The sequence below is a fragment of the Prionailurus bengalensis genome, chromosome E1 (assembly GCF_016509475.1).
Source record: "Prionailurus bengalensis isolate Pbe53 chromosome E1, Fcat_Pben_1.1_paternal_pri, whole genome shotgun sequence".
Lineage (NCBI taxonomy): Eukaryota > Metazoa > Chordata > Mammalia > Carnivora > Felidae > Prionailurus > Prionailurus bengalensis.
Window position 1 is genome coordinate 17206410 of NC_057347.1, and position 12166 is coordinate 17218575.

Genomic DNA, 12166 nt, shown 5'->3' on the forward strand with positions numbered 1-12166 from the left:
AGTCAGACACTTAACTGACTGAGCCACCCAGACACCCCAAAGTCAAATTCTTAAAAGCAAAGGCAGGGGTGCCTGGCTGGCTCAGTTAGTACAGCAGGTGACTCTTGAGTTCAAGCCCCATGCTGGGTGCAGACACTACTTTAAAAAAATAAATCAAGGTAATTATCATAAATGGCTATTAAATTCATTAGGTAAAAAAATGAATGAAAAAAAACATGGGTAAGGGGAAACTAGCCCTATCAGACATCCTGTCACTCTAATAAAATATGGTATTGGTGTGAAACAGATAATTAGTAAAACAGAATGAAGACCTCAGTTTGCAGGCTTTTAATGCAAGACAAAAGCAGTACTTAATTTAATGGGGAAAAAAATAATGCAAGCACAATTGGCTAATATCTAGAAGGAAATGGAACCCCATCTTAATACCATATTCTAGACAGACCAAAACTTTAAGTGAACACAAACAAACCAAAAAACCTAAAAAGTTTTCATTAAAAAGTTAGAAGATTCTATGTAGCTAAAGATTCATAGCAGGGTAGCCATCATCATCAGTTCTGAAAAACTGGAAGGTATTACAAATAAAGATAGTTGGCTGTATATGATTTTTTTTAATGTTAAAAAATACATAATAGTCAATAGAAAATTTAAAAAAAAGGTTGATAGAGAACTCTTGAATGATCAGATGGACAAAACCTGAACCCACTGATCAATATTAATATCACTTAAAAGTGAGACAACTAGACATTATGTATCTCTTGATGTGATGCAAAAGGAAGTACACAGTAACCCTTATGAAAATTACCTGCAAAATTTTTTGAAAGAAAAGAAAGTTTAATCTAAATATTATCATGCCTCCAGATTTAATTACCAGTTTACAGGAAATATGAAGTAAAGGAGACAGGAATACATTAAATGACACCACAAAAATGAAATAAGTCAAATTCACATGTGAGAATTCCTACAGAGTAAATGATCCAATCCTCAGTAAAAAAAAAAAGGGGGGGGGGCAGGAGTGGTTACAGACTAAAAGACTTAAAAGATAATTAACCAGAGGTGCCTGGATGGCTCAGTTGGTTAAGCAGTCAACTCTTGGTCTTGGCTCAGGTCATGATCTCACAGTTCAGGAGTTCAAATTCCATGTCAGGCTCTGCACTAGTGGCACAGAGCCTGCTTGGGATTCTGTCTCTCCCTCTCTCTGCCCCTCCCCAGCTCACTCTCTCTCTCTCTCTAAATAAATTTTAAAAACTTAAAAAAAAAAATTAACCAAATGCAATGTGTAGACTCTGTCTGGGCCCCAATCCAAATAAACCAACTTAAGACATTTTTGAGATAAAAGGGGAAACTTAGGCATGGACTGAGTATTAAACAATATTAAAATTTTATTATGAACTTTCTTAGATATCACAATGGAATTATCATTATGTTAAATTCAAAAAGTCTTTACCTATATTTAGGAGTCAAATGATGGTATGCTGAAATTTGCTTTAAAATACTCCAGACATTCTTCCCCACCTCCTGCCTCCACCACATAAAGCTGTGCGTGTGGAGCAGGGGGATAGATAAGAAAAAATTAGCAAAATATTAATAACTGTTGAAGCTGGGTGGTGAGTACTTGGGGATTTCATTGTACTAATTCCTACTTGTGTATGTTTTAAAATTTCCATAAACAGTTTTTAAAAGATAAAAAGAGATAAAGGAGCATTAAATCAGATATCAAGGTATTTGATGATTTAAGCCAATAGTCACTTCTCTGCAGAACTTTAATTCAACAAATGTTTAGTTCTTATGTATCAAGTTTTCAGAAGTACCCTTTTTAAAGAATATGAAGTTTAGCATGGGAGACACATGCAAATACAAAATCTCAATAGAATGTGGTAAGACATAATAACGAATTTATAAGGTACAAAAATAAAAAGGGATGGAGTGATTCACTCTATAAGGGAGAGAGACGAGGGCAAAGTATTCTCAGAGGAGGTGGCAGAAACTGGATTCTGAAGGAAGAAAACAGATTTACCAGGAAGACAAAGGGGAGGAAAAGATATTTTCAGCAGAAGGAACACGTGTAAGGGCACGAGAAAATGATAATTCAAGGGATGAGAATGTGTTAAGTATATAACTGATCCAGATGTCTTACATATTATGAAGGAAACTTATGACAAAAGCATTAAACACACTGGAGTACCTGGGCAGCTCAGTTCATTAGGCATCTGACTCTTGGTCTCAGCTCAGGTCTTGATCTCACAGTCATGAGTTCAAGCCCCACACTGGGTTCTGTGCTGGGTGTGAAGCCTACTTAAAAATATATACGTATCTATGTGTCTGGTTGGGGTACAGCAACCAGATACATATATACATATATATTTTACACATTAATGTTTCTCAACCTTTTATCTAGTAAGCACAGTTTTAATTTTGATTAGTTTTGTCACTTAAACTCAGAACATTTTTCAACAAGATAAAAATGAAAACTATGATTTGTGATGGGCTATATTAATTCCCATTTCTTTTAAAAGATGTTAGTTATTTCTGAAAATTAGAAAGGTGGTTTCACTGGGTAGATAAGAATTACCATAATTAAGACTTTTGAAAGGCTCTTCCAACCCATCTCCTTTGAAATTAAGTGTGATTATTTCTATGTTCCACAAGAAAGGCCCTATAAAATATTCCAATTGTCGATTCTTACTTAAAAACTACTAACCATGTTGTTGGTGCTGTGACATACTGAGGGGTGCCTGGGTGGCTCAGTCGGTTGAACATCCAACTCTTGGTTTCCACTCAGGTCATGATCTCACAGTCATGAGATCGAGCCCCACGTCTGGCTCTGCACTGGGCGTGAAGCCTAAGATTCTCCCTCTCCTGCTGCCCTCCCCCTCAAAAAATTATAAAAACAAAAACAACAATAACAACAACAAAACAAACAAAAAAAACACCTACCAACCATGTTGTTGATGCTGTGAAATACTGAAAGAAAATTCAATGATAATAAAAAAGCCCATTTATACTTCAGAGACACTGCCACTTTTCATGCATGTATAAAATTCACATGGAATTTAACATTTAGTTATGTTATCTTGCTGTTTATGTAAAGGAAGAGCAAGAAAAGTTGTAATAAGACCTCATGTGAGTCAAGTGCAGCTTACATTGTTGGTGTCTCAACAACCTAAAGGAACAATTTTTGGTTCATTTAGAGGCTGAAAGCAATCTCCAAAGAGAATTGTTATTCATCTATGAACAACTCTGATTTCACCTCTATTTTCAGATGACTGTTTCTTATCTGTACAACCAGTAAGTACAAAGTGCAGAAAAATACCTGTTAAAAATTTTCAAAGTTTTTGTAGAGAAGGTACATGGACTTGGTAGTTGCCAAATGACCCAACTACTTTATAGTCATGCACTTCACTTGAAATGTAAACATTAGCCCTAAAAATCAAGCAGCAACTCAAAGCACTATTTATCACCCTATTGTTCTTTTATTATTAATACTAAATTATCATAAGCACTTTCCATTATCAAAGTTAATATTTTAAAAATAAAAAACAACCAACTGGGGCACCTGGGTGGCTCAGCTGGTTTAGTGTCTGACTCTTGATTTCGGCTCAGATCATGACCTCACGGTCGGTGGGTTCAAGCCCTCATCGGGCTCTGCACCGACAGTGCTGAGCCTGCTTGATTGGGATTTTCTATCTCCTTTCTCTCTCTGTCCCTCCCCCACTTGCTTGCGGGCACTCTCTCTCAAATAATAAAAAAAAGAAGAATCACTCAAATCTCTGTATTAATATTGCCACTACTAGCATTCTTTCAATTCACTTTAAGTATAATTTGTCATTTTTATTTCATTCAACATATCATAAGCATTTCCCCATATTAATACTGTCTTTGTAGCCATCATTTAAATGGCTGAGTAAGAAGATTTCATTGGCTTGGCCATAATTACTTAATTATATCTCTATTTCAGATGGTTAAGTGTTTTATTTTTTTCTTTTTTTCCCATGTTTTTATTTAAATTCCAATTAGTTAACATACAGTGTATTAGTTTCAGATGTAGGATTTAGTGATTTATCACAACACATGCCATCCTTAATCCCCATCACCCATTTAATCCATCCTCCACCCCTGCCTGAGCCCCCATCCTTCCAGTAACCTAGATGGTTAGGTGTTTTAAACCATTATAAAGTATGTTATAGTGATAATTTTTATGTATATTCCCCCCTATATTTTGGATTTCTTTTCCTTAGACTAAATTCTTAAAATATTAAATACTTAACAATTCTAAAGCTCAACATATACATCCAAACTGCTTTTCAAAATGGACTAACAGTCCCCCTACGCAGTAGGAGCAGTACCACTGTGTCTTTACCAGTGGGTACAGTTTTACACCAGGCTTTGCAGAACATGTAAACTTTGGTTCATATATTGAAATAAGACTGTACCTAAGAGGGGCACCTGGGTGGCGCAGTCGGTTAAGCGTCCGACTTCAGCCAGGTCACGATCTCGCGGTCCGTGAGTTCGAGCCCTGCGTCAGGCTCTGGGCTGATGGCTCAGAGCCTGGGCCTGTTTCCGATTCTGTGTCTCCCTCTCTCTCTGCCCCTCCCCCGTTCATGCTCTGTCTCTCTCTGTCCCAAAAATAAATAAACGTTGAAAAAAAAAAATTAAAAAAAAAAGACTGTACCTAAGTAAGATACTAATTAGTACTGTTTAACTCTCAACCACTAGGTGGAGCTATAAAAATACAAATATATTAAAATAGTACCTATATTTCTCTCACAACACTATTTCTACAATACTATAGAAGTTTTCCTTTTAGTGATAATTTTGAAGCATAAGAGACAGAACTTTACAGTGAATTTTAAATATTCAAATTGGAATCATATTTATGAAATCTGTACATAGTACAAACTGGATTTTTCTTTTTTCTTTTGAAGTTTATTTATTTGAGAGAGAAAGAAAGCACAAGCAGGGAGGGGCAGAGAGAGGTGAGACAGAATCCAGAGCAGAGCTTGATGTGGGGCTCAAACCCACAAACTGTGAGATCATGACCCGAGCAAAAATCCAGAGTTAGACACTTAACGAACAGAGCCACCTGCTTATCCCCAAACTAGATTCTTCTCAAATTTTATATGTGTTCTATGTTTCTCATCTTGAGTGAGAAACATAACTGAGATAATTTATAGAAGCAAATACCTCTCAAAGAAGCCAGCAATAAAGACAGCTGTCCCAGGGAAATAGTAACATCTTAGTGGATTTTTTGAGACTATTATTTTTTAATATAAGAAGGCATTGTATTTTTATCCAGAAACAATGACAACTTTCATTAGGCAAGACCATTAGAAAAGTATTCACTTACAATGGACCTAAGACTATACCAGCTGTTGGGAGCTTATGGCCCAGGAATTCTTGAACATAGCTCTGAATCCTAGATACAACTGATATTCTACTACAGTTGCCCCTTAAACAACACAAGTTTGGATGACATGGATCCTCTTACATGTGGGTTTTTTTCAGTAAATATAGTACAGTACTGTAAATTTATTTTCTCAATAATATTTTTTTTTCTCGGGGCACCTGGGTGGCTCTCAGGTGGTTGAGCTTCCAACTTTGGCTCAGGTCATGATCTCACTGGTTCATGAGTTCAAGCCCACCTCGGGCTTGCTGCTGTCAGCACAGAGCCCATTTCGGATCCATTGTCTCCTCTCTCTCTGCCCTTCCCCCATTTGCGCTCTCTCAAAAATAAACATTAAAAAAATATATATTTTATTTTCTCTAGCTTACTTTACCATAAGAATACAGTATATAATACATATAACATACAAAATATGTGTTAATCGACTATGTTATCGGTAAAGCTTCCGGTCAATTTTATAATGTGTAAGAAAAGTTATACACAAATTTTCAACTGCATGGGTTGTCACAACCCCTAACCCCTGCGTTAAGGGTTAACTATATTTATAAAAAACAAATACTTTTCCTCTCAAAATTCTGCCCCTCACCCTTTCCCTAAAACATACATAATACTCACACACAGCTCTACTACCTTAAAGGATGAAATGAATTTGGAGATTATAGTTCTGTTCTTTAATATATCTGACAAAGAATAAGTAAAAAATAAGTAAGTGAAGATACATCTAGAAGTAACATTTTCAGCCTGATTTTTCACCTGTGTGGAACTGGTTTTACCTCCTGCCCTCTAATAATCTTCCACCAATCTGTATAGTTACAGGCCCAAGATGTACAAGTATATATTCCTGATGCTTCATTCCTGCTTCTCCCAGGCAATTACTAATGTTCTGTTTCTTCACTATCCAAGTTTTTCTCCAATCTCCTTTTTCACCCCCAATCTCCTTAACGAGAGAAGGTACACAAAAGAAGTGAGGAACACGGAGCCAGAACTACTCTCTCCCAATTCAACTGTCTTCACAGAACCCCATATTCCTTTTTCTAGCAATTACTACTTAATTATATTTCCTTGATGTTTAGAACTCAATAATTATAAGGTTAATTATTGGATCAATAATTTTATTTATTTTTAATTTTTAAGTGTTTATTTTTTAAGAGAGAGAGAGCAAACCACGGAGGGGCAGAGAGACAGAAATCCCAAGCAGGCTCCATGCTTTCAGAGCAAGTCCAACGCAGGGCTCGAACTCCAAACCCTGAGATCATGACCTTAGCCAAAACTGAGAGTCAGACACTTAACCAACTGAGCCATCCAAGCACCCAAATCAATAATTTTAAAGAAAAAGCAAAACGCTACCAAAACTAGAATTAAGGAAATATGGTATTATGAAAACAATCCAATGCCACCTCTGTCAATATGAAAAATATGTATAGGGGCACCTGGGTGGTGCAGTCGGTTAAGCGTCCGACTCCAGCCAGGTCACGATCTCGCAGTCCGGGAGTTCGAGCCCCGCGTCAGGCTCTGGGCTGATGGCTCAGAGCCTGGAGCCTGTTTCCAATTCTGTGTCTCCCTCTCTCTCTCTGCCCCTCCCCCGTTCATGCTCTGTCTCTCTCTGTCCCAAAAATAAATAAACGTTGAAAAAAAAAATTAAAAAAAAAAGAAAAATATGTATAAAATGCTTTTGCTAAAAGCAAACACTAGCACAATTACCTTCCTCATATTACTTATACCTTTTGTTCTAAGAGTGCCCTGCGGAGGGAGACCCTCTGTTCAAGCTCGCGAAGCTCCCGATCATGTTGTGCCTCGGCTTGCATCTTGATTTTGCTCTGATATGCATTCAATAGCTCCAGTTCCTGCTGCAGCTGCATCTTTAAAACCTGGCATTCTGCTTCCTGTGCTTCATCCAAACGTAGCTGAAAGAGAGAAGGAAAACAAATATATCCAACTGTGAGCTCTCTATTCCTGACCTATGGAAAAGAGGAGGTGTGAAAGAAGACAGACTACTCTTTTGTAGGATATACAATTGTTCTCTCTCATGTCGTGGAATGAACATCTCTGAAAAAGGAAGGTCTAGTAACCTTTATCTTTAGGAAGGTAAAGCTATCATCAGCTCTTTGGAAGATGGCTAAATAACCATATTTTTCTTAAGAAAAATCTAGAATCTGATCAGGTAATATGTATGACTCTGAATGTTTTCTCTCCAATGAAAATAACTACAGCATAGGGACCAGCAAACAGCTTACTGGCCAAATCTGGGCAGCAGCTGGGTTTTTTTGCTTTCATTTTTTTATATAATCCACTAGTTAAGAATGGTTTTTACATTTGAAGTAGTTACATTTTAAATAGCTATATAAGTATCCACATAATATCCTCAATTTTGCTTCCTGGCCTACAGACTCTAAAATACCAAAAAAACATGTTTATAAAACTTATATAGAAAATATTTTACATTTCTATTCAAATGTTACCATTTGGATTCCAAATATAGTACTACTTTTTGCCCACTACCTAACAAAGCTGCTGTTCCAATCTTGATATGCTTTTTGGATAAGCCTCAACAGGCATGTGCTAAGAGGCACTGGCAGAGAGCTTGTTTAAAACGTAGTGTCTAGGGGCACCTGGGTTGCTCAGTCAATAGAGCATTCAACTCTTGACTTTGGCTCAGGTCATGAACTCACGGGTTGTGAGTTTGAGCCCCAAATCAGCATCTGTGCCCATAGCGCAGAGCCTGCTTGGGATTCTCTGTCTCTCTGTCTCTCTCTCTCTGCTCCTTCCCCACTCATGCTTGTGCTTTCTCTCTCTCAAAATAAATAATAAACTTAAAAAACAAAACAAAAAAATTTTATGTCTGGGGCACCTGGGTGGCTCAGCTGGTTAAGCCTCTGACTCTTGATTTCAGCTCAGGTTATGATCTCACAGTTCCTTAGTTCCAGCTCTGAGGGGGGTGGATCTGCTGACATCTCAGAGCCTGCTTGGGATTCTCTCTCTGCCCCTCCCCAACTTGCGCGTGTGCGTGCGTGCGTGTGTGCGTGTGTGTGTGTGTGTGTGTGTGTGTGTCTGCATGCGCATGCGCATATGTACTCTCTCTTTGACTGTCTCAAAATAAAATTAAAAAAAAAGAGAAACTTCTCTGGGAAGACTTTAATTAAAAATTTTTTTTAAAAATGTTTATCTATTTTTGAGAGAGAGAGACAGATAGACAGACTATGAGCTGGGGAGGGCAGAGAGAATCTGAAGCAGGCTCCAGGCTCTGAGCTGTCAGCACAGAGCCCGATGCGGGGCCTAAACTGATGAACTGTGAGACCATGACCTGAGCTGAAGTCAGATGCCCAACTGACCGAGCCACCCAGGCGCCCCCTTAATGTTTGTTTATTTTTGAGAGAGACACACACAGAGCATGAATAGGGGAGAAGCAGAGAGATAGGAAGACAAAGGATCTGAAACAGGCTCCAGGCTCTGAGCTGTCAGCACAGAGCCGAAGCAGGGCTTGAACTCAGGGCAGCACAGAGCCTGATGCGGGGCTTGAACTCAGGAACAGGAATGGTAAGATCATGACCCAGGCCAAAGTCAGACACTTAACTGACTGAGCCACCCAGGCACCCCTCCCTGGAAAGATTTTAAAAATAAATAAATAAAACTTCATGTCTGAATGTATCAATAAGAATTCTGCATACATCATGCATACTTCCAAGCAATGCTCAGAGAAGGAAGAATATGGACCATCACCATTATTTCCCAAGCTGCAGGAGAAGTATCATTTCTAACTAGTATTTTAATTGCTGGGATTTCATTGCTGGTAGAAAGAAAGGAGCACTAAATTTATTTTGTCTAAATAAAACAAACTCACAGCTTGTGTGGAGAGCATTTCATTAATGCTGTGGTCATACTGCTCAGCCAAGATGGCTAACTTCCGGGTCTGCTCCTCCTTGAGCCGTTTCAGAACAGCTTTGTGCTCACTCTTTGGTGTAGTCTCCAGTAGGTGATTTCTTAATGCTTTGTACTGTCTGGTTTGGATTTTACAGGTATCCTGAAACTGCTTTTTTATTTGGAGTTCTTTAGACTGGGAAGAAAAAATAGATGCATATATTTTTAACATTTGGCATTTGGTATACCTTAGGTTTTCATTAAAAGAAAGGCTACTAGGAGAAAGGGAGAAAACAAAAAGGTCAGATCGTAACGTTGCAGGTACTTTTACACTTGGCTATTGGGTCAAACCACTGGATTCTATGCATTTTTATAACAAAAGCTCTAATTTAAAACATTAAAATATCAAGAACCTCATTTATCACAGGACTTCAAGCAATAGTCATTATTTTGTTAGTAAATTTAGTGATGAGCAGGTATTAAAATTAGCTTTGATTATGGTATATATTAATGACAGAAAATCAAATTTCTTCTCATTGATTACATGTAGCAAAGTATTTTATTGGCCAGACAATATTTTATCAAATCTCTGAGGCAGAAAATAAGCATATTTACTCTCTTCCATATCTGAAACACTTTGCTTCAATTTCTTTTAATAACAACCTCAACTCTAACTACATAGTGTATGACTGATTCCACAAAAGCAGGGTATTAGTAACAGACTAATATTGCTTCATACAATTCTTTTCCTTAAGGAAATAAACTAGGTAGAAACATCCTTAGCAAAAACTTGAAAGTCAGTCAAGTTAACTAACCTTTTAAAGGTCAAACAAAAGTTACGGGTGGGGGGGGGAAGGGGGGGGACTGGGCCAAATGGGTGATGGGCATTAAGGAAAGCGCTTGTTGGGATGAGCACTAGGTATTATATGTAAGTGACGAATCACTAAATTCTACTCCTGAAGTCATTATTACACTATATGTTAACTAATTTGGATTTAAATAAAATTTAAAAATTTTAAAAATAATTTAAAAAAATACAGTCATGGGGCAAGGGAGAGGACATCCTTTCTTGGAGTGATAAGAGCCATGAGCTACATAAATATTTCTGAGATAAAATAATTGAGCTCCGAGACAGAGAGTTTTGGCTTTAGTTTTTGCTAATCACTGAACTCAGGTTTTAATAAGATTTAACAAGATGAGATATAATTCTGTAAAGTATACTGAGTAAGCCTGTAAATGAGAATATATTCATTTACTACATTAAGGCAGAAACTACACTTGAAATTATTTTACCTAAATATAAATACTGCCAGATATTGATTGGTTGATTCAGTGTGCAACAAATGCACGTATTACACCAAAGTAAAACACTTGTCAAGGAACTATTCACCACCCCTTGTAATACTACAACCTCAAACAGACCTTTTCCATATTTCACACCAACTGAGGCACTATGTCATAGTCATATACTTTATTCTGTGAAGGGTCAAGAATTGTCTAGCTAGAAAGCAAAACTCTTGCTTAGTAGAGACCAACCAAAACTCTATGCTTGGTAGTACCACACTTAAATGCTGTCGTTGGTTAACAAAATTCTTCCAACTTAGCTAGGAATCAAACAATACAATTTAGACATTCTCTCCTGCCTCTGTATAACATTCGTTCTTTTAAAAGTTTTTATTTTTAAAATATTATATCAAGAAAATTATCATTCTATATTAGCCTAATAAGAAAAAAGAACTTGAAAAAATTTTCACATGAATAATACTAATACTTATAACCAAGAATAAACTGTATCCCTCAATACTAAACTCAAATGAAAACTAGAACATAGTTACAGTTGTTTCTAATCATTTAACACTATCATCTGGATGACAGATGAAGAAACAGCCAAGTAGGCAATTAAGTGTTTACCCAATCCATTTTACAGAAATGGTACCCCAACTCCAACTTACATAAGTACTCAAACTAAAGTCCCCCTAATCCCCATTAAAGTCTTGAAGAAAGCTGAAAGAGACAACTGTTATGATTTAGTCAAATAAGATTGGAATGACTTAGTGTTAAAATCTAGTCTGATTTGTTCAAATTGAGCAAGTAAATAGATATATATAACTAAGAAAGTATCGTGATTTTCTTCCCTACTAACGTAACAGAATGATTTCCTTTATGGAAAATCTTGAGCTCCCTGGTCATTAAAGGAATCATTCTAGGGATGCCTGGATGGCTCAGTCAGTTAAGTGTCCAACTCTGGATTTCGACTCCGGTCATGATCTCTCGGTTATGAGACTGAGCCCCACATCGGGCTCTGCACTGAGTGTGGAGCTTGCTCGGGATTCTCTCTTTCCCTCTCTCTCTCTGCCCCTCCCCTGCTTGCACACAAGTTTGTTAACTCTAAAAAATAAAGAAAAGGAGGCTTTCTATTCAAAGTCCATGACTATGAAATACTACTTTTTCCTCACTTTTTGTACAGTATCTGTAAAAATCAAATCTAGTGTTTATAAGCTTTCTAACTGAAAAGGCTCCAAGAGGAAACAGAAAGGAAGGGTTAAATATCAAACAACTACCTATTCCAAGTCTCAATGAAATGCAGTCATAACAGATTTATGGTATGACTATAGAAAACTCACAAGCTTTCAGTTTGGTTTACTTTTGGGTACTGCTGACTTTAAAATGATAACTGGGGTGCCTGCCTGGGTGGCTCAGTCGGTTGGGTGTCCGACTTTGGCTCCGGTCATAATCTCGTGGTTCATGAGTTCTAGCCCCACGCATCGCAGAGCCTGGAGCCTGTTTTGGATTCTGTGTCTCCCTGTCTCTCTCTGCCCCTCCCTTGCTTGTCTCTGTCTCTCTCTCTCAAAAATAAACAAACATTTAAAAATAAATAAATAAAATGGTAACTAATTTTACAGACATGTT

The 12166-nt window shown here is 37.4% G+C and overlaps 1 protein-coding gene across 4 annotated transcripts in view; it reads right to left on the reverse strand.

Annotated features, from left to right (window-relative positions):
* The window catches only part of TAOK1 (TAO kinase 1), a 145135-nt gene that overhangs the window by 10540 nt on the left and 122429 nt on the right, over window positions 1–12166 (reverse strand). For 3 of the 4 annotated variants that reach the window (XM_043585574.1, XM_043585575.1, XM_043585577.1), the window contains 2 exons: window positions 9240–9452; window positions 7123–7305 (listed from right to left, as the gene is read on the reverse strand). In XM_043585574.1, the coding sequence (XP_043441509.1) occupies window positions 7123–7305; window positions 9240–9452 (396 nt within the window). Of the gene's footprint in view, window positions 1–6695; window positions 6820–7060; window positions 7306–9239; window positions 9453–12166 lie in introns of those variants that run through there. The other variant, XR_006298009.1, reaches the window with a different exon arrangement.